The 24,270-nt window shown below is 44.0% G+C and overlaps 1 protein-coding gene across 16 annotated transcripts in view; it reads left to right on the top strand.

Moving 5' to 3' along the window:
• The window catches only part of LOC137370059 (lethal(3)malignant brain tumor-like protein 4), a 456,447-nt gene that overhangs the window by 76,407 nt on the left and 355,770 nt on the right, over positions 1-24,270 (top strand). For 15 of the 16 annotated variants that reach the window (XM_068032123.1, XM_068032124.1, XM_068032125.1 and 12 more), the window contains 4 exons: positions 8,715-8,865; positions 14,215-14,347; positions 17,738-17,852; positions 22,432-22,526. In XM_068032123.1, coding sequence (XP_067888224.1) covers positions 8,715-8,865; positions 14,215-14,347; positions 17,738-17,852; positions 22,432-22,526 — 494 coding nt within the window. The remainder of the gene's footprint in view (positions 1-8,714; positions 8,866-14,214; positions 14,348-17,737; positions 17,853-22,431; positions 22,527-24,270) is intronic. The other variant, XM_068032126.1, reaches the window with a different exon arrangement.

Below are 24,270 nucleotides of genomic sequence, written 5' to 3'. Positions count from 1 at the left end.
CAAGCCAATAAATTGCCCCTAACCCCATGTGATCTTACCTTGTGTATTAACCTTTTGTGCAGCACCTTATCAAATGCCTTCTGGAAGTCCAGATATACAACATTTACAGGATCCCCATTACCACTTTACTTGTTAAATCTTCTAAGAACTCTAGCAAATTAGTCAAACACGATTTACCCTTCATAAGATCTTGCTGACTCTGATGGATTGCGTTTTGACTTTCTAAATGTCCTGTTATTACTTCCTTAATAATGGATTCTAACAATTTCCCGACGACAGATGTTGAACTAACTGGTCTATAGTTTCCTACTTTCTGCCTCCCTCCTTTTTTGAATATTAGCATTTTTCCAATCCACTGGAACCTTTCCCACATCCAGGGAATTTTGGAATATTATAACCAATGGATCCACGATCTCTACTGCCACTTCCTTTAAGACCCTAGAATGTAGGCCATCAGGCCATCAGGCCCTCGGGACTTGTCTGCCTTCAATCCCAATAGTTTGTTCAGTACTTCTTCCCTAGTGGTGAAGATTGTTCTAAGTTCCTCCCTTTCTATAACCTCTGCATTACCTGTGACTATTGGGATGGTACTAGTGTCCTTCACCGTGAAAACTGAGGCAAAATACTGATTTAGTGTCTCTGCCATTTCTGTGGCCCCCACTATTAACTCCCCAGTCTCATCCTCCAAGGGACCAACCTTCACTTTAGCTACTCTCTTCCCTTTTATATGCTTACAGAAGCTTTTTCTATCTGTTTTTATATTGTGCGCTAGTATTCTTTTATAATTTACCTTTGCTCTTATTACTTTTTTAGTAACCCTTTTTTTGATCTTTAGAAGTTTCCTAATCTTCCAGCCTGCCACTGGCCTTTGCAATATGGTATGCCTTAGTTTTTGTCTTAATGTTATCCTTAACTTCCTTGCTTAGCCATGGATGTTTTTCCCCCCTCTTAGTCTTACTTCCTCTCTGGAATATATTTTAGTTGGGAGGAATTGAATATCTCCTCAAACATCTGCCACTGCTCATCAACTGTCCTACCTTTTAGTCTTCCTGCCCAGTCCACTAGGGCCAAATCTGTCTTCCTGCCTATGTAATTACCTTTGTTTAACTCTGGAACGCTAGTGTGGTACTCCAGTTTCTTGCCCTCAAACTGAATTTGAAATTCTGGCATGCGATGCTCACTCTTCCCTGGAGGATCCTGAACAATGAGATCATTAATTAATCACACCTCATTACACAATACCCAATCTAGAATAGCCTGCTCCCTGGTTGGTTCCACAACACATTGCTCCAAAAAGCAATCTTTAATACATTCATTGAACTCTCCCTCGAGGCTACCCATGCCAATATGAAGGTTGGGCCTCATTAACTAAGGGTTGGCTGGCTGTCGGGGGATGGGGGGAGTGGGGGAATAAAAACGTACACCACCAGCTCCAGGCCACCACAATAGATTTGAGTAAAAGCAAAATACTGCGGATGCTGGAAATCTGAAACAAAAACAAGAAATGCTGGATTCACTCAGCAGGTCTGGCAGCATCTGTGGAAAGAGAAGCAGAGTTAACGTTTCGGGTCAGTGACCCTTCTTCGGAAGCAGGAACCTAAAGGAATACCCTGCTGTAGCTGTTTCAGGAAAGTAAGTACTTATCTTTGGGCTCCGCTTTTGGATGAACCATCAGCTGATAATGGGTGCAGCGCGTATTGTTATGTTATTATGTTCTCTGCCCTGTTGCAGTCTTAAAATAGCATTGGGGTGTTATTGCTATCAAAAGAAACTCTTTCCCATGCTTTTCAGGATGCTACCACCTGTTTTGGTTATTAGATCGTGGGTGTGTTACAGTCGAGCACAAGTTGTTTTTCCCACTCTGACCCAACATTCATGTCTCTGCGACACTGGCAGAGGTTAGCCAACACAGCACAGACCATGTATCAAAGGGTCAGGTTTTGATACATATTGGTACTCTCTTTCCTAAATCCTAACCATATAATAATACATGTCATAGTCACAAGTACAACTCACTATATCTATTAACCTTAATCTGCATTTGCTGTTAGTGCAGACAACACTGTCAGTGTTACAAATGATCTTGCTCTCTGTTATTCAAAAATGATGTCCTGTGTAATGGCAGTATCCATTCTGTGAGCAGCTGTGTGAATGTATAAATAGTAATTTATATCTTCTTCGGGTGTAGATTTCTACTTGCAATTTTGTACCAGTGAGGAGCTAAGTAGGGCAGTGAGACAGGGACCAGATTTCCTCATAACATTGTTAGGTTGTTGTAATTACAGGATGAGTAAATATTAAAAAATACTGGAGCAGAAATTGTAATGTGTTCTCCGTTTTTGGGAGTAAAATGGCACAAAGCATACCAAATTAGCAGTGGGATGGCCTGCACCAAATCTGTATAGGCATTTCTCCCACTCAGTGTTCCATCTAAATTGTGTGGGTGCGTGGCTGCACAGTAATCGGTGATGTGTGGTGCAGGGAACAAATGGGCTGCATGCAAGCATTCCCTCTAAGATACGTGCATGCACGGCCTCGCGTCGACCTCAAAGTGAACAAGAAGTACAACAAGCCGGCCGCTCACAGCAGAAAGAAGTTAGAGGGACCATTGGTTCCACTGCTGCATTTGTGTGGCTGTTTTTTGAGGCGTCCTGGATGGATGCCTGAAACAAGTGTTAGGCACATTGAATATGTTTTTTAGGGGCCTAATGCCTATTGAAGGACACTTTTACAAAATTAGTAACCAAAAAGCAGGGCATCTTTCGGGTTGCCTAATTCAGGATTCTGCAATGACCCCATGTGCCTGCCAACAACAGGTGTGCTTTCTTTTTTTTCTTTTTTTTTCTTTTGGGCCTCCTTATCTCGAGAGTCGCTCGAGTCGCTCTGAACAGGCTCCAGAAGCTGGCCGAGCGCGTCTACCCTGAGGCACAGTGTGGCTTTCGTGCAGAGAGATCGACTATTGACATGCTGTTCTCCCTTCGTCAGATACAGGAGAAATGCCGTGAACAACAGATGCCCCTCTACATTGCTTTCATTGATCTCACCAAAGCCTTTGACCTCGTCAGCAGACGTGGTCTCTTCAGACTACTAGAAAAGATCGGATGTCCACCAAAGCTACTAAGTATCATCACCTCATTCCATGACAATATGAAAGGCACAATTCAACATGGTGGCTCCTCATCAGAGCCCTTTCCTATCCTGAGTGGTGTGAAACAGGGCTGTGTTCTCGCACCCACACTTTTTGGGATTTTCTTCTCCCTGCTGCTTTCACATGCGTTCAAATCCTCTGAAGAAGGAATTTTCCTCCACACAAGATCAGGGGGCAGGTTGTTCAACCTTGCCCGTCTAAGAGCGAAGTCCAAAGTACGGAAAGTCCTCATCAGAGAACTCCTCTTTGCTGACGATGCTGCTTTAACATCTCACACTGAAGAATGCCTGCAGAGTCTCATCGACAGGTTTGCGTCTGCCTGCAATGAATTTGGCCTAACCATCAGCCTCAAGAAAACGAACATCATGGGGCAGGATGTCAGAAATGCTCCATCCATCAATATTGGCGACCACGCTCTGGAAGTGGTTCAAGAGTTCACCTACCTAGGCTCAACTATCACCAGTAACCTGTCTCTAGATGCAGAAATCAACAAGCGCATGGGTAAGGCTTCCACTGCTATGTTCAGACTGGCCAAGAGAGTGTGGGAAAATGGCGCACTGACACGGAACACAAAAGTCCGAGTGTATCAGGCCTGTGTCCTCAGTACCTTGCTCTACGGCAGCGAGGCCTGGACAACGTATGCCAGCCAAGAGCGACGTCTCAATTCATTCCATCTTCGCTGCCTTCGGAGAATACTTGGCATCAGGTGGCAGGACTATATCTCCAACACAGAAGTCCTTGAAGCGGCCAACATCCCCAGCTTATACACACTACTGAGTCAGCGGCGCTTGAGATGGCTTGGCCATGTGAGCCGCATGGAAGATGGCAGGATCCCCAAAGACACATTGTACAGCGAGCTCGCCACTGGTATCAGACCCACCGGCCGTCCATGTCTCCGTTATAAAGACGTCTGCAAACGCGACATGAAATCGTGTGACATTGATCACAAGTCGTGGGAGTCAGTTGCCAGCATTCGCCAGAGCTGGCGGGCAGCCATAAAGACAGGGCTAAATTGTGGCGAGTCGAAGAGACTTAGTAGTTGGCAGGAAAAAAGACAGAGGCGCAAGGGGAGAGCCAACTGTGCAACAGCCCCAACAAACAAATTTCTCTGCAGCACCTGTGGAAGAGCCTGTCACTCCAGAATTGGCCTTTATAGCCACTCCAGGCGCTGCTTCACAAACCACTGACCACCTCCAGGCGCGTATCCATTGTCTCTCGAGATAAGGAGGCCCAAAAGAATCTCGAGAGACAATGGTTACGCGCCTGGAGGTGGTCAGTGGTTTGTGAAGCAGCGCCTGGAGTGGCTATAAAGGCCAATTCCAGAGTGACAGGCTCTTCCACAGGTGCTGCAGAGAAATTTGTTTGTCGGGGCTGTTGCACAGTTGGCTCTCCCCTTGCGCCTCTGTCTTTTTTCCTGCCAACTACTAAGTCTCCTTGACTCGCCACATTTTAGCCCTGTCTTTATGGCTGCCCGCCAGCTCTGGCGAACGCTGGCAACTGACTCCCACGACTTGTGATCAATGTCACAGGATTTCATGTCGCGTTTGCAGACGTCTTTAAAGCGGAGACATGGACGGCCGGTGGGTCTGATACCAGTGGCGAGCTCGCTGTACAATGTGTCTTTGGGGATCCTGCCATCTTCCATGCAGCTCACATGGCCAAGCCATCTCAAGCGCCGCTGACTCAGTAGTGTGTACAAGCTGGGGATGTTGGCCGCCTCGAGGACTTCTGTGTTGGAGATACGGTCCTGCCACCTGATGCCAAGTATTCTCCGGAGGCAGCGAAGATGGAATGAATTGAGACGTCGCTCTTGGCTGACAGATGTTGTCCAGGCCTCGCTGCCATAGAGCAAAATACTGAGGACACAGGCCTGATACACTCGGACTTTTGTGTTCCGTGTCAGTGTGCCATTTTCCCACACTCTCTTGGCCAGTCTGGACATAGCAGTGGAAGCCTTTCCCATGCGCTTGTTTATTTCTGCATCTAGAGACAGGTTACTGGTGATAGTTGAGCCTAGGTAGGTGAACTCTTGAACCACTTCCAGAGCGTGGTCGCCAATATTGATGGATGGAGCATTTCTGACATCCTGCCCCATGATGTTTGTTTTCTTGAGGCTGATGGTTAGGCCAAATTCATTGCAGGCAGCCGCAAACCTGTCGATGAGACTCTGCAGGCACTCTTCAGTGTGAGATGTTAAAGCAGCATCATCAGCAAAGAAGAGTTCCCTGATGAGGACTTTCCGTACTTTGGACTTCGCTCTTAGACGGGTAAGGTTGTGCTTAGTCTTGCAGTAAGTGAAGCCAGGAAAAACTGGAGTGTTCCCTCTGACTCTATAGTCCAAGCGATTGCCACCCCCATTGTTGCCTGCTCCAACACCACTCACTCCTCTGGGATATTGCCAGCCCAAAAGTCAATCCTGAAGAAGGCATTGGTAGCTTATTGGAATATTTAGATGAGGCCCATGATCCAATTTTGAGCTGGCCGTGGGTCCATCTGTTGAGTCATGTTAGGCTGAGACTAATTTCTACTCCACTGAAGGCGCACTGATGGATTATTGGCTGGATTTTCCTTTACTAGAACACCAAAATTGTGTCAAGAAGTCTACCACCACATCCTATCAACACCAACATTGATTTCCCTCTCCTGCCGCAGGGAATTAGACTGCCTGAGCCCAGACCTGCTGCTGCCTGTAAATGGAAGTGGGGAGATGGTACCTTGGAACCTGCCTGATTCCTCATCTTCCGCTACTGCTCATCCTGAGCCCAGGAACCACCAGGAGAGGGTCATAGTCAGAGAGAGATACAGCACTGAAACAGGCCCTTCGGCCCACAGAGTCTGTGCCGACCAACAACCACCCATTTATACTAATCCTACATTAGTCCCATATTCCCTACCACATCCCCACCATTCTCCTACCACCTACCTACACTAGAGGCAATTTTTAGTGGCCAATTTACCTATCAACCCGCAAGTCTTTGGCTGTAGGAGGAAACCGGAGCACCCGGCGGAAACCCACACTGTCAGGGAGAACTTGCACACTCCGCTCAGGCAGTACCCAGAACTGAACCCGGGTCGCTGGAGCTGTGAGGCTGCGGTGCTAACCATTACGCCACTGTGCCAGTGGTGGTGGCAAAATACTTGCTGGCACTTTTTTTGGACGGAGAATCCAGTAGTGGATCCTCTGCTGGTTTCAGTCCCCAACCACTCACTACCTGAAGGCCTTGGCTCACTCCGATGCTGAAATAAACATTTTGAGGCGAGTGTTTGATGCTTTTAAAAAAAAACGATGCTGAAATAAACATTTTGAGGCTAGTGTTTGATGCTTTTAAAAAAAAAAAATTATGCAGTAGGATATTTGCAGTCAGATTGCAACCCAGTGTAATGGTAGCCCATGGATTTCTATTCACTCGTCCTTGTAGCACGTTCCCAGTTAAATTTGTGGCGATAGCAGAGGTGCAGATCAGATATTGGCCTAGAAATTGAGTTACATAACAACAATTTTTCAGGTGCAATGCGATCTCTGAAGGCCATGTTAGGCGAGGACAAGCATGAGATGTCCTTTGCTCATGTTTAAGTTAGTTGTTAGGCTGTTTGCATATGTCTTTAAGGGATCCAGCTCCTACTTCAGGTTTCTACTGCAACAGTGGTCTTCCCTGAGGCAACCTGGAGAAAGTTACTTTCTGCAGAGCATTATCTGGATCGCTGCCATTCCTGGCCCCAAGATCCCCGCTGTTCTCCCTGGCCTCTCAGCACTGTCTTTGGTCTAATGATGTCTGTGGTCCAATTTCTGGGACTGATCAGTCCTCATTATTTGTGTGTAGGGTAATTATCCTCCGTGGTGGGGGATACACACCCAAATCTGCTGCCAGTGCAATAAAATGAAGCATTTTACTACTTTTGATGCCGAGTGTTGACATCAAGCATTGCCAGATCAGCTATATGATGGGCAGATGCACAGTAAAACCCTTTGGCACAATTACACAGCTTATCCCCAGTGTCCTAAATCACCACTGTGAATTACTCCATATTCTATACCAGTCAGCCTTATACTGCTCTTAATGCAGGAAATGTGGGCAATTTTTGGTATAATTTAGCATCTCTGATGTTAATGGATTGAGATTAGCCAAACATGTTTGATGTTGGATCTTGCAGTTAAACAGAGGATTCTTAATTCCCACCAGTCTGGGCCGGATTCAATCTCCTCGGCTAATGGGAAAAGGACAATATATAAACAAGATTTCTGTTTGAGGACTTATCACAGACTAGACTTGAAATTTGTTGTGTTATCAGGAGTAGGTAATTCTCACAGGAAGGAAGAAAAATTAGAAGTAGGATTGCCTGAAATATGATTGTGTATCTCATAGTGCCATTAGCAGAACTCTGTGACCATTTTCGGGAGGAATAATGCATATCTGTAAAGAGGGAAAAGACACACAAGAAGTTAGAAAAACAAAGTGATTGTTTTCTCTTTGTGGGCAATCATGGATTTTCATAGACAGCAGTCATGGAATATTTTTGATCCAAGCCATCTCTCGAATATAATTAAGATATATTTCCAAATGAAAGGTACAGAGATTCTGAGTGAAGAAAATATTTGAAATATTTAAGTATTCCAAAGGAAAGTGTTTGAAATACTCCTTCACTTGTCTCTTGGAGAATTAAGTACCTTTCTAAATCTAACCTTTTTAAGGTTAGAGTAACAACACAGTATCAAAATAAAGCAGGATCACAATTCCTTCAAATATATTCTGGATTAAGTTATACATCTAGTTCATGCCAAGATGGGTTTAAAAAAAACTGGTGATAGTCGGAAGAAAAAACAGTTTTGAGGCTCTGGGAAAGAATGAGCATAAGCCTGAAGAAAGAAGCAAAGAATTTGCATTAATACAGCGCCTTCTGCAACTTCTGCAATGTCCAAAACACTTCACAAGCAATTAAATACTTTTGAAGTGTTGCCATTATTATAATGTAGGGAAACGTGGCAACCAATTTGCGTAGAAGGATTCATGAACAGCAATGAGATATATGACCTGATAATCTCTTTTAGTGATATTAGTTTATGGATAGATGTTGGACAAGAGCACCTATTTTAAAAATGTGTGACTGAATTAAGTGTGTATTTTTTATTGTATTCCTAGTTTAGAGAGTTATCAAAATACTTTCTGGAATGATTGACAGACACTAGTCACTAAGCAGGAGGAGAAAGGGTAAAATGAAGGAGAAAGGTCTTAACTAAGCTTTTGAAGACTGGAAAAAAGAGCCCCAGGGATGGGGTGTATTGAGGGAGCTGCCACGAATGGAGGAGTGTGGAGCTATGAGAGGGGGCCAGTGTCAGAATTGGCAGCACGTAGTGGGACTTGTGGCTGGAGGAGATTGCTGAAGTAGGGTGGGACAAGGTCATGGAGGACAAAGACCTTAAAGTGAATTCACTGGAGCATGAGGAACTTTGTAATGATGAGTGATGAGGGTGAAGGTTTTTTTTATTAGCTGCAGTAATGAAGTGTGCCGATTGTATATCATTACCATACTGAATTGTTCGTTGTTTCTTTATTGGGTGTTACAACAGAAGACAATACTGCAGGTGGTTGCGGAAATGACTTGTCCCACATGGAAGGCATCTGCTGCTGTGAAAACTGTGGAAGATATGGAGCAATGGACGAATTCAATCAAAGTGATTGTTTCTGTCGCACAAACTGTCAGCAGCTATGCGAAGATAAGTAAGTAGGAGCGAAAAGCTACTTCGAGACTCTGCAAAACCTAATGCTAAAATAAAGAGCTAACTGTTTTTATTGTGGGCCTGTTACTTGGGAACAGAATTTTAAACACCAAAACTGTCATCACATTGTATAATGGCAGTTTCAAGCCAAGTTGAATGGTAAAGTATATATTTAGGTCCTTGGAGTACAATTCTGAGGAAGTAATAGTGAGACTCTAAAGAAGTGGTGTGACCACACTTGGAATATTGAATTAAATATTATCAATTCGTGCTTCTGGTGCAAAACTTTGTGTGATGAGAGCATATTTTGAAAATTCAGGTGCAGAAATCAATGCATTTTGCATGACTTTCAATCTGGTCAAAGTTATAAATTAAACCCAATTTGTTAAGCTACAAGTGCTCACTGACTGCCCACTAAGTGGGGGTGAATTACCTCAGGGGTTCTTCTGCTCGTCTGCCATAACCTTGGTAGAAGATCCACAAAAACCCTGGAAAAATAGCTTAATTGCTGAAGTGCTGGCTGCCAAATCTCCATCTGAGTTTGAAATAGAAGCAGAAAATACTGGAAATACTGAGCAGGTCTGGCAGCATCTGTGGAGAGAGAAACAGAGTTAGATTTCAGATCTGTGACCTTTCATCAGAACTCTGTGGGTCAGGTCCCCTCTGCCTAGTTGTGCCAGACAGTGAGATGGCTGTTCAACTCCTTTGACCACATCTGATGCTGTAGTGCCTGCCTGCTTTCTGCCACATGTGTCATTTGGAGAGAGAGGCTTCCTGGGCTGAATACAGCAGATAGCAAATGGGACTGCAGTAGATGTGTATATTAATTTTCAAAACCTGTTTGATATGCATGTTACAAGAGAAAATTTAGCAATGTGGATAGAAAGGTGGTTAACAGAAAGGAAGCTGAGAGTTAGGGTACGTAGGTGTTGCTTGGAATGGAGAAGTCTTGCAGCTGGAGTACCCCAGGAGTCAGTGCTGGGTCCACTTTTGTTCTTGCAAGATATAGATGATTTGGTTCTAGGGAATATACTGTTGAAATGTATTGACAAAGCTAATGTTCTGGGTATGGGACACAGCAAGGATAGCATGCTGGCTATCTTGGTCAATTCATGCATTTCTAAATGCTCACTAATTTTATCAAGAAATATGGATTCTAAATGTTTGCCCAGAACTGACAGACTAACTGGCCAATAGTTATTTGGTTAATCCTTGTATCTTCTTGAACAAGCACGTTACATAGGCTACTCTCCACTCCCATGGCGCTAGTCTTGGCTGAGAACTGGTACTCTCACTTCTAAGTGAAAAGAATTTTGGGTTCATACTGCACTTCAGAGACTTAAGCAGATAATCTTGTTGAAACTCCATTGCCGCTCTTTGTGTGTCGTACTGTTGGCAATGCCCTGTTTCAGGTGGTGGTAAATCGAGGTCCTGTGTTAGTTTACACTCCCACTAGCACTGAACTCCTCTCTCTTACTTCATGCAAACATCAATTTTAGAGGGGAATATCCTGCTCAGTTGAACCTCAAGGATGAACCTCCTTTAAGACTAATCTGCACAATCTTTTGCTTTCTTGCAGTGAGTTACATTTTTTTGAACCAAAGTTAGAGGAATAGTGTTTGGGAGTGGGAATGGCACAGAGGTGAGTCTGAGGTACCTGCTAACACATCCATGCAAGATGCAGCCTGAAACATCAGATCACTTGCTGCCAATGAAGGATATACATCCACCCAGAGGCTTCGCCCTCACCATGAAGTAACCCATAATTTTCGTCACCACGTCATAGCATTTTTCCTGTAATGCCAGCAATAAAAGCAGTCCCAGACGTGTGGCTTAATATTTTTTCTTTTCGTTCATGGGATATGGACTTCACTGGCTAGGCCAGCATTTATTGCCCATCCCCACTTGCCCTTGAGAAGGTGGTGGTGAGCTGCCTTCTTGAACTGCTGCAGTCCTCGGGATGTAAGTACACCAACAGTGCTGTTAGGAAGGGAGTTCCAGGATTTTGACCAGGCGACAGTGAAGGAACGGCAATATAGTCCGAAGTCAGTATGGTGAGTGGTTTGGAGGGAACATGCAGGTGGTGGTGTTTCCATGCATATGCTGCCTTTGTACTTCTAGGCACGGGTTTGCAAAGTGCTGTCGAAGGAGCCTTGGTGAGTTGCTGCAGTGCATCTTCGTAGATGGTACTCACTGCTGCCACGGTTTGTCAGTGGTGAAGGGAGTGAATGTTGAATGTGCTGTATGGGGTGCCAATCAAGTGGGCTGCTTTGTCCTGGATGGTGTCAAGCTTCTTGTGTGTTGTTGGAGCTGCACCCATCCAGGCAAGTAGAGAGTATTCACTCCTTCACACTCCTGACTTGTGCCTTGTAGATGGTGGATAGGCATTGGGGAATAAGGAGATGAGTTACTGCCTGCTGAATTCCCAGCCTCTGATCTGCTCTTGCAGCCACAGTATTTATATGGCTGGTCCAGTTTAGTTTCTGGTCAATGGTAACTCCTAGGATGATCATGGAAGTTTCAGCGATGATAATATCATTAAGCATCAAGGGGAGATGGTTAGATTCTCTCCTGTTTGAGATGGTCATTGCCCACCACTTGCGTGACATGAATGTTACTTGCTACTTATCATCCCATGCCTGAATGTTGTTCAGGTCTTGCTGCACATGAACCTGGGTTGTTTCAAGATCTGAGGAGTCGCGAATTGTGCTGAACATCGGGCAATCATTAGCGAACTTTCCCACTTCTGACCTTATGGTGGAGGGAAGGTCATTGATGAAGCAGCTGAAGATGGTTGGGTCCAGGACACTAACCTGAGGAACTCCTGCAGTGATGTCCTGGGATTGAGATGTTTGACCTCCAACAACCACAGTCATCTGCCTTTGTACTAGGTGAGACTCCAACCAGCGGAGAGTTTTCCCCCTGATTACCATTGACTCCAGTTTTGCTAGGGCTCCTTGATGCCATACCTCGTCAAAGGCTGCCTTGATGTCAAGGGCAGTCACTCTCATCTCACCTGTTGAGTTCAGCTCTTTTGTACATGTATGGACAAAGGCTGTAATGAGGTCAGGAGCTGAGTGGCCCTGGCAGAACCCAAACTGAGCAGGTTATTGCTAAGCAGGTGCCACTTGATAGCACAGTTGACGACCCTTCCATCACTTTGCTGATGATCAGGAGTAGATCAGGTTGGCCAGGTTGGATCTGTCCTTTTTGTGCAATTTTCCACATTGCTGGGTAGATGCCAGTGTTGTAGCTGTACTGGAACAGCTTGGGTAGGGGCGCGGCTAGTTCTGGAGCACAGGTCTTCAGTATTATTGACAGAATGTTGTCAGGACCCATAGCCTTTGCAGTATCCAGTACCTTCAGTCGTTTCTTGATATCATGTGGAGGAAATTGGATTGGCTGAAGACTGGCATCTGTGATGCTGGGGACCTCAAAAGGAGGCTGCAATGGATCATCCACTCGGCACTTCTGGCTGAAGTTGGATGCAAATACGTCAGCCGTATCTTTTGCACTGATGTGCTGGGCTCCCCCATTGTTCAGGATGGGGATGTTTGTGGAGCCTCCTCCTCCTGCCAGTTGTTTAATTGCCCTCCACCATTCATGGCTGAATGTGGCAGGACTGCAGAGCTTTGAACTGATCCATTGGTTGTGGGATTGCTGAGCCCTGTCAATTGCATGCTGCTTCCGCTGTATGGCACGCAGATAGTGCTGTGTTGTAGCTTCACCAGGTTGACACCTCATTTTGAGGTATGCCTGGTGCTGCTCTTGGCATGCCCTCCTGCACTCTTCTTTGAACCAGGGTTGGTCCCTCGGCTTGATGGTAATGTTAGAGTGGGGGATATGCCAGGCCATGAGGCTACAGATTATGATTGAATACCATTCTGCTGCTGCTGATGGCCCACAGCGTCTCATGGATGCCCAGTTTTGAGTTGCGAGATTGGTTCGAAATCTATCCGATTTAGCAAGGTGCTAGTGCCACACAACATGATGGTGGGTACCCTGAGTATGAAGTCGGGACTTCATCTCCACAAGGACTGTGTGGTAGTCACTCCTACCAATACTGTCATGGATAGATGCATCTGCAAAAGGTAGATTGATGAGGATGAAGCCAAGTAGGTTTTTCCCTCTTGTTGGTTCTCTCACCATCTGCTGTAAACCCAGTCTAGCAGCTATATCCTTTCGCGCTCAGCCAGTTCAGTCAGTAGTGGTGCTACCGAGCCACTCTTAGTGGAAGACATTGAAGTTCCCCACCTAGAGTATGTTCTGTGCCCTTAATGCCCTTCCTGCTTCTTCCAAGTGCTGTTCAACATGGAGAAGCACTGATCCGTCAGCTGAGGTGGGGGAGAGGTAGGTGGAAATCAGCAGGAGGTTTGCTTGCCCAGGTTTGACCTGATACCATGAGACTCCATGGGGCCCGGAGTCGTGTTGAGGACTCCCAGGAGAACTCCCTCCCGACTGTATACCACTGTGCCACCATCTCTGCTAGGTCTGGTGGGAATTGAACCCATGTCCCCAGGGCATTAGCCTGAGCCTCTGAATTACTAGTTTAGTAATATTACCACTACACTACCATCTCCCCACACTTTCTACCTGCACTTGTTTGCTCTGTTCTTCCACCTATTGTTTTGGCACAATAGTGCTGCCCTCTTAACAGATTCCTTCAAATTTTCAGCTTTACGTTCCCCAGGATTTCTGGAGCATTGCAGGGATGGAGTAGAGCTGGGCCCAGGCCTGTAGTGTGTATAGGCCCAGCAATTCCATGCAGCTGAGGCACCTCTTTTTTCCTTGAAGAATGGCCATTGAGTGCCTCAATGCAGGGTACCCAGTAATTCCTTTTGGAAGACTTTATACCAAATTACGCTAATGGTAGTTTTTAACATGTCAAGATATTTTAGATTAGAAGAGGATTTTGATTTGGTTTTGATTTATTTCACGCTCAAAGACTACATAAAGCACAATACTAACCCACTTCGCATGATTGAAATAATAGCCAGATTTCACTATCAGGCGTATGACTCTGCATTTTGTTCAGAATCTTAAGAAAAAGCACAATCTGAAATCCTTTTATTTATAGATGCATTATTTATTCATACAAATTTCATATCTATAAAATGTTCATGCAACACTAGACAACTTACTTTTCTAGGGTGCCCTGCTTAATTTTTCCATAGCCCGTTTATCTTTTTTGTTTTCAGTGGTGTCCTTATAAAATATAGCAGTATAAAAACAGACTAATCAAAGATTACAATATTAAATAACTGTAATCTTAATGCAATACTTAAACTTGTGTGTAATATTTTTGGAGCTTGAATATCTAAGTCGTAATTAATCTAAGATTCTTCAACAGACAAACCGTTGTGGACCGTGCACCAGTGAAGCAAAATGTTGAAACAATACTGAAATGTATCAAAAAACGCAAGAGGAAAGTGAGTGTGAACCCAAAGGAAGACTCTGATGAAGATTTTGAAGATGGCCATGTGGTTTGTTGATGTCTTAGATATTTACCTTGTTACACAGTGGCATATTTTTGAGAAGCAAGGTTTAATCAAGCCTGAAGTTTAAATTTTGCAGTGGTCTACATCCCATGTTGTATTTAATTAACTATTTTGATGTTGGCAGAAAGTTGCTAAATGCTAAATTTGTAATGTAAATCTGGTCACAGCCCAACCCATAGCAGCCAGGCAGTCACAAAACCCATTTGTTTGAAGGCCCTTGGGTGTACTCATTTGGGTGTACTCATGTCCTCATGCAAAAATGAAATGTGCCATAAGCATTCCAACTCATCTTATCTGCATCCTAATGCTGGCTCTATGTCTACTGCAGATGCAGGCCCACTCCCAACCATTTTGGGATCCCCAAAGATCCCAGGGCAGCTTAGTGGGGGCAGAGGCCTGATGGAATGGGTCTCTTCCCCCTGCACACCCCCCCCCCCCCCCCCCCAAACAACCAAATTTCTTCTTCAGCCAAACTTGGGAACCAAGTAACAAGGTGAAATGAAACAGAAAATCTACCTGAACCCAATGGTGCAAACAGTGTAATGCTTGTCTGGAACTGGTATTTCCTTTCCCATTTGAGATTGGTAACTGCAGTGTAAGCATCATTTACAGGCCAAGTGCACAGACTCAGTGATGGTTAAACTGTATTCTTGAGTTAAATGAAAAACAAAGAACTGCATTGATGATATGACACTATAACCTCTTACTCCTGAGACCCCAAATTTGCTCTGAGTTTGCCCACCCTGGTTGCTTTGAATCTATTGGCATTCTTATAATTGAATTTTCTTTCATACAGCCCCAGCAGAGCAATAGTCATCTGAACACTGGTAATGGGCAGATCAGTGATCTAAATGGCGCTTTTGCTTTGAAAAGACTTTCTTGTTGAAGACTGCATTTTCTGTTGTCACAGGGTATAAGCAGAGCATTTCTTTTAAACAAGCACTGAGTAAATATTTCAGTTTTTGTTGTCTCCGCAAAATGATGAGCACTTAAGATTTATTCTTCATATATTAGCTCCGTTGCGGTGCACTCGAGTATAGACTTGCAAAGGTTTCCCAAATCATCATGGCTTGCTGTGTACTTCGCAATCTTGACATTGGAAAGGTTCTTTCTCTTACACAGCCAGAGGGAGATCGGGGCCAGTAGGCTAAGCCACCTGAAACATCCCAGCGATGTTGTGGCTGAGATTTCTATGGTGCAGTTCGTACTGAAGCTCTCTCACACTCTATGTTGGATTGCAGACATCTGCTTTGCAGATCTAGGCAGCAGACTCTGCGATCTGAGCCACCATCTGCTGGACATGTCTGAACCCCTCATTGAGAGCCTCAATGTCATTTAGATGCTTTGTGAACCTTTTTACATGCTGGACCTCTGAGATCCAGGTAGAATTGTTCCTCAACCAAAGCAGATATTTTTTGTCCCACTGGACAGCTATACTTGACTGTTAATCAGCAACCTCATCAGTCTCTTCACCACTTGTGCTATGTATCCCAACTTATACTCTACACTAAGCCATTCTTTATGCGTGGGTGGCACTGCATTGGTGCCTGATAGAAGAGGAGAGCAATGATGCAGTTGGTGCATTGAGCATGGTGAAAGGGAGGCTGAGAGCCCAGAATGCTGTATCAAATGCTGCATCAAAAATGAGAAATCAATAAATAAGAGTATAGAGATGCTCAGATATTTTAACATCCAAAATTATTGAATTTATGTTAACTGTACAGGTGAGAAGCAAAAGTTCTGTAGTGGAGTATTGTATTAAATGTTTGTGATGCTTGAGCAATAAATAATTGCAGTAATATAAACACGAGGAAGAGAATATTATGTGTTCTACATTTTAATCAAAACTTAGAAGCCAAACAAGAATGCTCAGTGAAGAAAAGATCTATGCTGTTAATAAAACCTGCACATTACTAACAGGGTTTTCAGACAAATGTGAGAATTGTACAGTTGCTTGCAATGATTGAATATTATGTTTAAACTGAAATTAATGATGCTAATGATTACTGTGAGCTACAGCGAGAATTATACACATCAGATTTGAGTTTTGGTGAAGAATTAACAGGCTTCAGACTGACCACATTTTTCCCATTTATTTGAACTATATTGCTTTGAAAACCTTCATGCTTAATGTTGCATATTTTGCATATATTTAATGCAAGATCAATATTCGGTAGGAAAATGTAATCTTACCATATTAAAATGATTTGTAGAACAGTATTATTGAAGTCAAAAGCCCTAGTAGGGGTCATTTTAATTTGGAACAAAATATGTTATTATGTGGTAACAAAAGCACATTACTGTGGTGCAAATTGCAAATGCATCTGGCATACCCAAGGGGTATTAATTTGTGGTCTAGTGTGGAAGAGATCATTTTCTGCAGCCGCAGAAACTGAAGCATGGCACTTGTGATGTTGTCAGACAAGGTGCAAAATTCAACTTTTAAAAAGACAGACTGAATGATAGGATGAGGTGAGAAAGAGGTCTAGAGTTCCTTTTCAACCTTCACCTGGTCTTAATGTGACGGTTTTATTTTAAAGTGTTTTTAGCTCTCCCTTGGTGAATCCTTGTTCCCCACTTTCCAATTATAAAGCAAAAAAAAAAACAGCACAAACAAGCTTTCTTAGGTTTAAAGAAGAAAAGTTGAAATTTATTAAACTTAAACCTAAACTCTAATTCGGTTAATGCCTACGGTTACACAACGTGCCCCACGCTAGCATGCATACATGATGCACACAGCAAATAGAGACAGATAAGAGCAGAAGAAAAATAAAGTGGAAAAGTTTGAGGCGATATCTGAAGAGTTGTTATGGTTCTTCGAGCTCACTGTAGAGTCCATGATTGTAGGTAGATCTTGCTTTTCATTGGGGCCCAGTATTCTTGTTAAACCTTGTTCACTGTAGGAGACTTTTCTCTCTCGGGGTTCATTTGACCTCAGTGGGTTTTGGAGTTCCATGAGAAAGAGATGGGAGCAGACAGGAGAGGCTGTGGCGAGCCAGCCAGGAGAGGTCTTTTCAATCCAGGAGCGAACAGCTTTCTGCAGACTGTTAGTTCAAGCTGTACAATTCAAAGAAAAACGCAGACTGCCAAGCAGGTTAGTCATGTGACTAACTGGTTTGATCACGTCTGTTTCTGGATTGTATTGGAGCAGGGGATAGTTCCTTTGTTCTCAAACAGTGTCTGTTAATATGCAAAAATGTCTTGTCAACCCCTTGTCACAGGCCTTCTCTTCTTCCCAGCAAGAATTTAAATTCAATGACCATGTGGCAAAATTAATGTGCCTCATTCTTGGCAGGTGGGGGCCTGCATGACACTGATATTTTCTTTTGAGCTGCATTTCATGAGTGAAACGTTATTAACTTGATTTTTCTGCAGGAGGAAGTGCAAGGTGATGGAAAAATGAAGATAAAAATGTCTGCAGTGCTGACTAACCACAGTAGCTTCAAAAACAGTCGACTTTCTGACCCAGATTCCAAGCTCTCTAAACAGGGTATTCAGTTTTTTTAATTTCAAGTACATTGCATATTATTTTACTGCTGGTAGTGTGTTGTGATGGCATCTATCAGTTTCAGGAGATGGTGGACTGCGCCTGGGTGTATGCCACTTCTTGATTGAACATCGTCTGTTGTGGCTGTAGAGGCCGACTTGTGATTGGCAATCCCTTCCGCAACTGGCACAGATAAATCCTGTTGGCCCAAGGCTGGCTGACATTTTTTCCTTCTACCGGGCTCTCTTTTCTGCCTTCTGAACAAAGAACCAAGAAAATTACAGCACAGGAACAGGCCCTTCGGCCCTCCAAGCCTACGCCGATCCAAATCCTCTATCTAAACCTGTCGCCTATTTTCTAAGGGTCTGTATCTCTTTACTTCCTGCCCATTCATGTATCTGTCTAGATACATCTTAAAAGACGCTATCGTGCCCGCGTCTACCACCTCCGCTGGAAATGCGTTTCATGCACCCACCACCCTCTGCGTAAAGAACTTTCCACGCATATCCCCCCCTAAACTTTTCCCCTTTCACTTTGAACTCGTGTCCCCTTGTAATTGAATCCCCCACTCTGGGGAAAAAGCTTCTGGCTATCCACCCTGTCAATACCTCTCATGATTTTGTACACCTCAATCAGGTCCCCCCTCAACCTCCATCTTTCTAATGAAAATAATCCTAATCTACTCAACCTCGCTTCATAGCTAGCGCCCTCCATACCAGGCAACATCCTGGTGAACCTCCTCTGCACCCTCTCCAAAGCATCCACATCCTTTTGGTAATGTGGCGACCAGAACTGCACGCAGTATTCCAAATGTGGCCGAACCAAAGTCCTATACAACTGTAACATGACCTGCCAACTCTTGTATTCAATACCCCGTCCGATGAAGGAAAGCATGCCGTATGCCTTCTTGACCACTCTATTGACCTGCGTTGCCACCTTCAGGGAACAATGGACCTGAACACCCAAATCTCTCTGTACATCAATTTTCCCCAGGACTTTTCCATTTACTGTATAGTTCACTCTTGAATTGGATCTTCCAAAATGCTTCACCTCGCATTTGCCCTGATTGAACTCCATCTGCCATTTCTCTGCCCAACTCTCCAGTCTATCTATATTCTGCTGTATTCTCTGACAGTCCCCTTCAGTATCTGCTACTCCACCAATCTTAGTGTTGTCTGCAAACTTGCTAATCAGACCACCTATACTTTCCTCCAAATCATTAATGTATATCACAAACAACAGTGGTCCCAGCACGGATCCCTGTGGAACACCACTGGTCACACGTCTCCATTTTGAGAAACTCCCTTCCACTGCTACTCTCTGTCTCCTGTTGCCCAGCCAGTTCTTCATCCATCTAGCTAGTACACCTTGGACCCCATGCGCCTTCAATTTCTCCATCAGCCTACGATGGGGAACCTTATCAAACGCCTTACTGAAGTCCATGTATATGACATCTACAGCCCTTCCCTCATCAATCAAATTTGTCACTTCCTCAAAGAATTCTATTAAGTTGGTAAGACATGACCTTCCCTGCACAAAACCATGTTGCCTATCACTGATAAGCCCATTTTCTTCCGGATGGGAATAGATCCTATCCCTCAGTATCTTCTCCAGCAGCTTCCCTACCACTGACGTCAGGCTCACCAGTCTATAATTACCTGGATTTTCCCTGCTACCCTTCTTAAGCAAGGGGACAACATTAGCAATTCTCCAGTCCTCCGGGACCTCACCCGTGTTTAAGGATGTTGCAAAGATATCTGTTAAGGCCCCAACTATTTCCTCTCTCGCTTCCCACAGTAACCTGGGATAGATCCCATCTGGACCTGGGGACGTGTCCACCTTAATGCCTTTTAGAATACCCAACACTTCCTCCCTCCTTATGCCGACTTGACCTAGAGTAATCAAACATCTGTCCCTAACCTCAACATCCGTCATGTCCCTCTCCTCGGTGAATACCGATGCAAAGTACTCGTTTAGAATCTCACCCATTTTCTCTGACTCCACGCATAACTTTCCTCCTTTGTCCTTGAGTGGGCCAATCCTTTCTCCAGTTACCCTCTTGCTCCTTATATATGAATAAAAGGCTTTGGGATTTTCCTTAACCCTGTTTGCTAAAGATATTTCATGACCCCTTTTAGCCCTCTTAATTCCTCGTTTCAGATTGCGCCTACAATCCCGATATTCTTTCAAAGCTTCGTCTTTCTTCAGCCGCCTAGACCTTATGTGTGCTTCCTTTTTCCTCTTAGCTAGTCTCACAATTTCACCTGTCATCCATGGTTCCCTAATCTTGCCATTTCTACCCCTCATTTTCACAGGAACATGTCTCTCCTGCACGCTAATCAACCTCTGTTTAAAAGCCTCCCACATATTCTGGTCGTTTGTTTTGTCCTCCCCTTTTCCATCCCCTTCCTGACTGCTTGTCTCCAGGTCAGCAGCAAGGGCTTCCCAAGCATTGACTCCAGTCCTGGTCAAATTGAAGTCTCGCTTGCAGACCTCCTTGTATCACATACATGGGCGACCTGGTGGTCTCGTGCCAATAGCAAGCTCGCCATAGAGCATGTCTTTGGGAATGTGGCCGTCATCCATTCAGCTCACATGACCCAGCCAACAGAGCCGAAGCTGACTCTCAAGGGCAAACATGCTGGGGATGCCTGCATGCTGGTGTACTTCCATACGTGGCACTCTTTCCTGCCAGGAGATGCCCAATATTCGTCTGAAGCAGTGGAGGTGGGAGCTGTTCAGACACTTTTCTTGCCTTGCATAATTTGTCCATGCTTCGCTGCTGCATAGGAGGGTGCGGAGAACACAAGAAAGGTATCTGCGAAGCTTTGTATTTTCGGTTAATTTGTTGTTGGTCCACACTCGCCTTCTGAACTTTGACATGACAGCTGCAGCCTTGGCAATCCTGGTGCTGATTTTGGCATCAAGGGACAGGTTGCTGGCATAAAAACAAGAAATGCTGGAAATACTCAGCAGGTCCGACAGCATCCGTGGAGAGCTAAGTCGAGCCACCGCCTCATGTCAGCTGCCAATTGCTGATCCACAATATGTGAAGCTGTCGACGACCTCCAGAAGGAGGTTGTCAATGGTGATGGAAGGTGGAGTCTCAATATCATGACCCACAACTTTGGTCTTCCTGATGCTGATTTTCAGTTCAACCTCATTGCAGGCCAGGGAGAACCGATCTACAAGCTGTTGCAAGTGAACTTCAGTTTAATCTGATTTACTTGTGGCATCTTTATGACAAGTTAGAGCTTAAATATTAAAAGTGCTAGTCACAAGTATAACTAACTGATGGTTCTAATTGCTGATTCTTTTTGTTGTGCTAAATACTCAGCAAAAAGGACTTTCTCCAACCCTCAGGCCTAGTGATCGGAAATGTAATCTTTTTACTTGAAGTGGTTTTGAATATTAGGGATCAATCCACTTTTGGTTATAACCTAAATTAATTGGCTTGCCTTTTTAGAATCCGCCTGAAATCATTTAAATAAATGTAATGTAAATTTGGACAGGTTCCATAAAAGGTGAGTGATCCGCTCTGCCAGATTACTGCCCTAGTGATGAAGTTGAAAATCTACGTGGTGTGTTTCAATAGATAGGATGACCTTCATCTTGCAAAAAGGGTCAAGGCAGGAAGCCTCAAATCACAGACATGTGATTGTGAGGATAGCTGCTTCATCCAATTGCTTTTTCTGCCTAAAACATATTTTAATTATATTTACAAATGAGTTGCTGATCACTTATTAATTCATTACAGAAGACTTGTGAAATTATTGTGAGAAACAAAAAGCAAGAGTCTGTATTTTCGACTATTGTCGAGTTTGGGTGCCGATTAGGGAGGGAATTGTAGGATTTGGATTTATGGTAATTACCAAGATGCATCCATGACCCTAGCTCATTATTTGGCCTCAATCTGGCTTAAATCATTTTGGCAAGCTCCCCAGCATTCTATGAGGAGTCCTTGTGGATGGGGGTGGAGTAAACTACGTCCTTTGTGCTGGTGGTTAAAGTTAAAACATTTTTTTCCCAAGTTGGCCCTGCTGTTAATTGCACAGACTTTTCACTCTTTAAAACTGAATATACTCACACCACCATAGCGTTGCTGGCTGCCATGACCAAATAGGTGTCCCTTAAGTCCACTGTTGCTCTGGTGCAAATGACAAATAATATTGCATGGCAAACTTGATTTATTTGAATATCATTAGAAGATGCCTGCCAATGTTTGGGCTGATATGTTGCACATAACCAATCAGTTTTGGCTGAAAATGGAGGATTGTTAACATGGTCGCAAAGAATGGGTCCCCAACCAATTTCTTGGCTCCACCTCTCCCAATTCCATTCAAAGAAAATCATCAGACGAAAGGCTGAAAATTTAGGCAAAGATTGTCAAAGTCGGACAAGAAAATATAATGGTATGTAAGGCGTGCTGTTGATTTCATCGGTTACCTAGTGAATTGAGTGCATTTGAGATAAATTGATTCAGTTAAATTCCTCTAAAATTGAGATGTTGACTTGTATATATCCTAATCCTGAATTTTTCCTTGTGCTTTGCTGTAACAAAACGTATTCTTTTTCTTGTTAGCCATGCCACTTACTGGAAAGAAAAAGTCGTGGTCGTGGGTACAGTATCTAGAAGAAGAGAAGGCTTTGGCAGCACCCCCTAAACTGTTTAAAGAGGTACAAATAGCTCAATTTCAGAATGTTTACTAAATTCCTAATGAGCCAACTTTTAACTTCTGTCTGTCTAACTTTCTATTTTGTAATCTATTTATCCATCTATGCATTGATATAATTTGAAGACTTGTAACTGCAGAGTCACAGTTATGAAATGCATCACATTTCAAAAGTGCTATGCACCCACTGACTTGAAACATGGTGCTTAATTGGATCAATCACAATCAGCAGCATGATTTTTGAGGCTCTGTTGGGTGTGTGACCGATGTGCAGGTGTTAGATTTTCTAATGGGGAATTTGGGAATGGAGTAATCAGGCTTCATTTTAACATTTAAGTGTAAAGTCTTTGACTTTATGTCTTTGGCTGCGATTCTGCCGATAGCACAAGTATTGGTCATAAAAACTTGGTACATGGGACTCCCAGGACCTGACCAGCTGAAGTAAGCTTCTGAAAGAGAGAGGTTTATTTTCTTGCTTTTTCATGAACACTATGCTGCAATTTGCTGTGTGAATTAGTTGGTTTTGCTGGGTTTGTTTTATCTTTTGAGTTCTTTTCCCTGGCATTACTTTTTTTATTTTTCTTGATTCTTGCCGGCATTTTAAGATTTAAGGCTTAAATTGGTTCCATGCCTTTCATGACCTCAGGATGTCCCAAAGTGTTTTACAGCTAATGAAGTATAGTCACTGTTGTAATGTAGGAAATCCAATTTGTTCACAGCAAGTTCCCTCAAACAGCAATACAATTATGACCAGATGTTGCTTGTATGATTATATAATGACCTGGACAACAGGGTGTGCTCCCTTGTTCTTCTTTGATTTAAAAAAAAATTGATTCGCAGGATGTAACGCTGCATTTATTGTGCATCACTAATTGCCCCATAGAAAATGGTAGTGAGCCACCTTCTTGAACCTCTGCAGTCCATGTGGGGTAGGTACACCCACAGTTCTGTTTGGGAGGGACTTCAGGGTTTTTGACCCAGCGACAGCGAAGGAACGGCGATATAGTTCCAAGTCAGGATGGTGTGTGACTTGGAGAGGAACTTGCAGGTGATGGTGTTCCCAAGCGTCTGCTGCTCTTGTCCTTCTAGGTGGTAGAGGTAGTGGGTTTGGAAGATGCTGTCGAAGGAGCCTTGATGAGTTGTTGCAGTGCATCTTGTAGATGGTACACACTGCTGCCACTGTGCGTTGGTGAATGTTTAAGGTGGGCTGCTTTGTTCTGGATAGTGTTGAGTTTCTTGAGTGTTGTTGGAGCTGCACTCAACCAGGCAAGTGGAGATATTTCATCACACTTCTGAGTTGTGCCTTGTAGATGATGGACAGGCTTTGAGAAGTCAGGAGATTAGTTGTTCATCACAGAATTCCCAGCTTCTGACCTGCCCTTGTAGCATTTATATGGCTGGTCAAGTTCAGATTCTGCTCAATGGTGACCCCCTTCTCCCCCCCGCCCACCCTGGTTGTTGTTGATGGTGGAATCAGTGATTGGAATGGCATTGAACGTCAAGGGGAGATGGTTAGATTCTCTCTTTTTGGAGATGGTCATTGCCTGGCACTTGTATGGCACAAATGTTACTTCCTGCTTAATCTGCCCAAGACTGAATGTTGTCCAGGCCTTGCTGCATGGGGGCACACACAGCTTCAGTATCTCTGGAGTGACATAGGATCCTTTACGTTTACACAAGAGGCTGTCCACCTTCTCCCCGTAGCCTGCACATTCTTCCTTTTCAGATAACAATCCAATTCCCTCTCG

The sequence above is a fragment of the Heterodontus francisci genome, chromosome 5, assembly GCF_036365525.1.
Source record: "Heterodontus francisci isolate sHetFra1 chromosome 5, sHetFra1.hap1, whole genome shotgun sequence".
Taxonomy (NCBI): domain Eukaryota; kingdom Metazoa; phylum Chordata; class Chondrichthyes; order Heterodontiformes; family Heterodontidae; genus Heterodontus; species Heterodontus francisci.
Note: the sequence above shows the minus strand (reverse complement) of the source record. Positions and strands in the feature narration are given on the sequence as shown.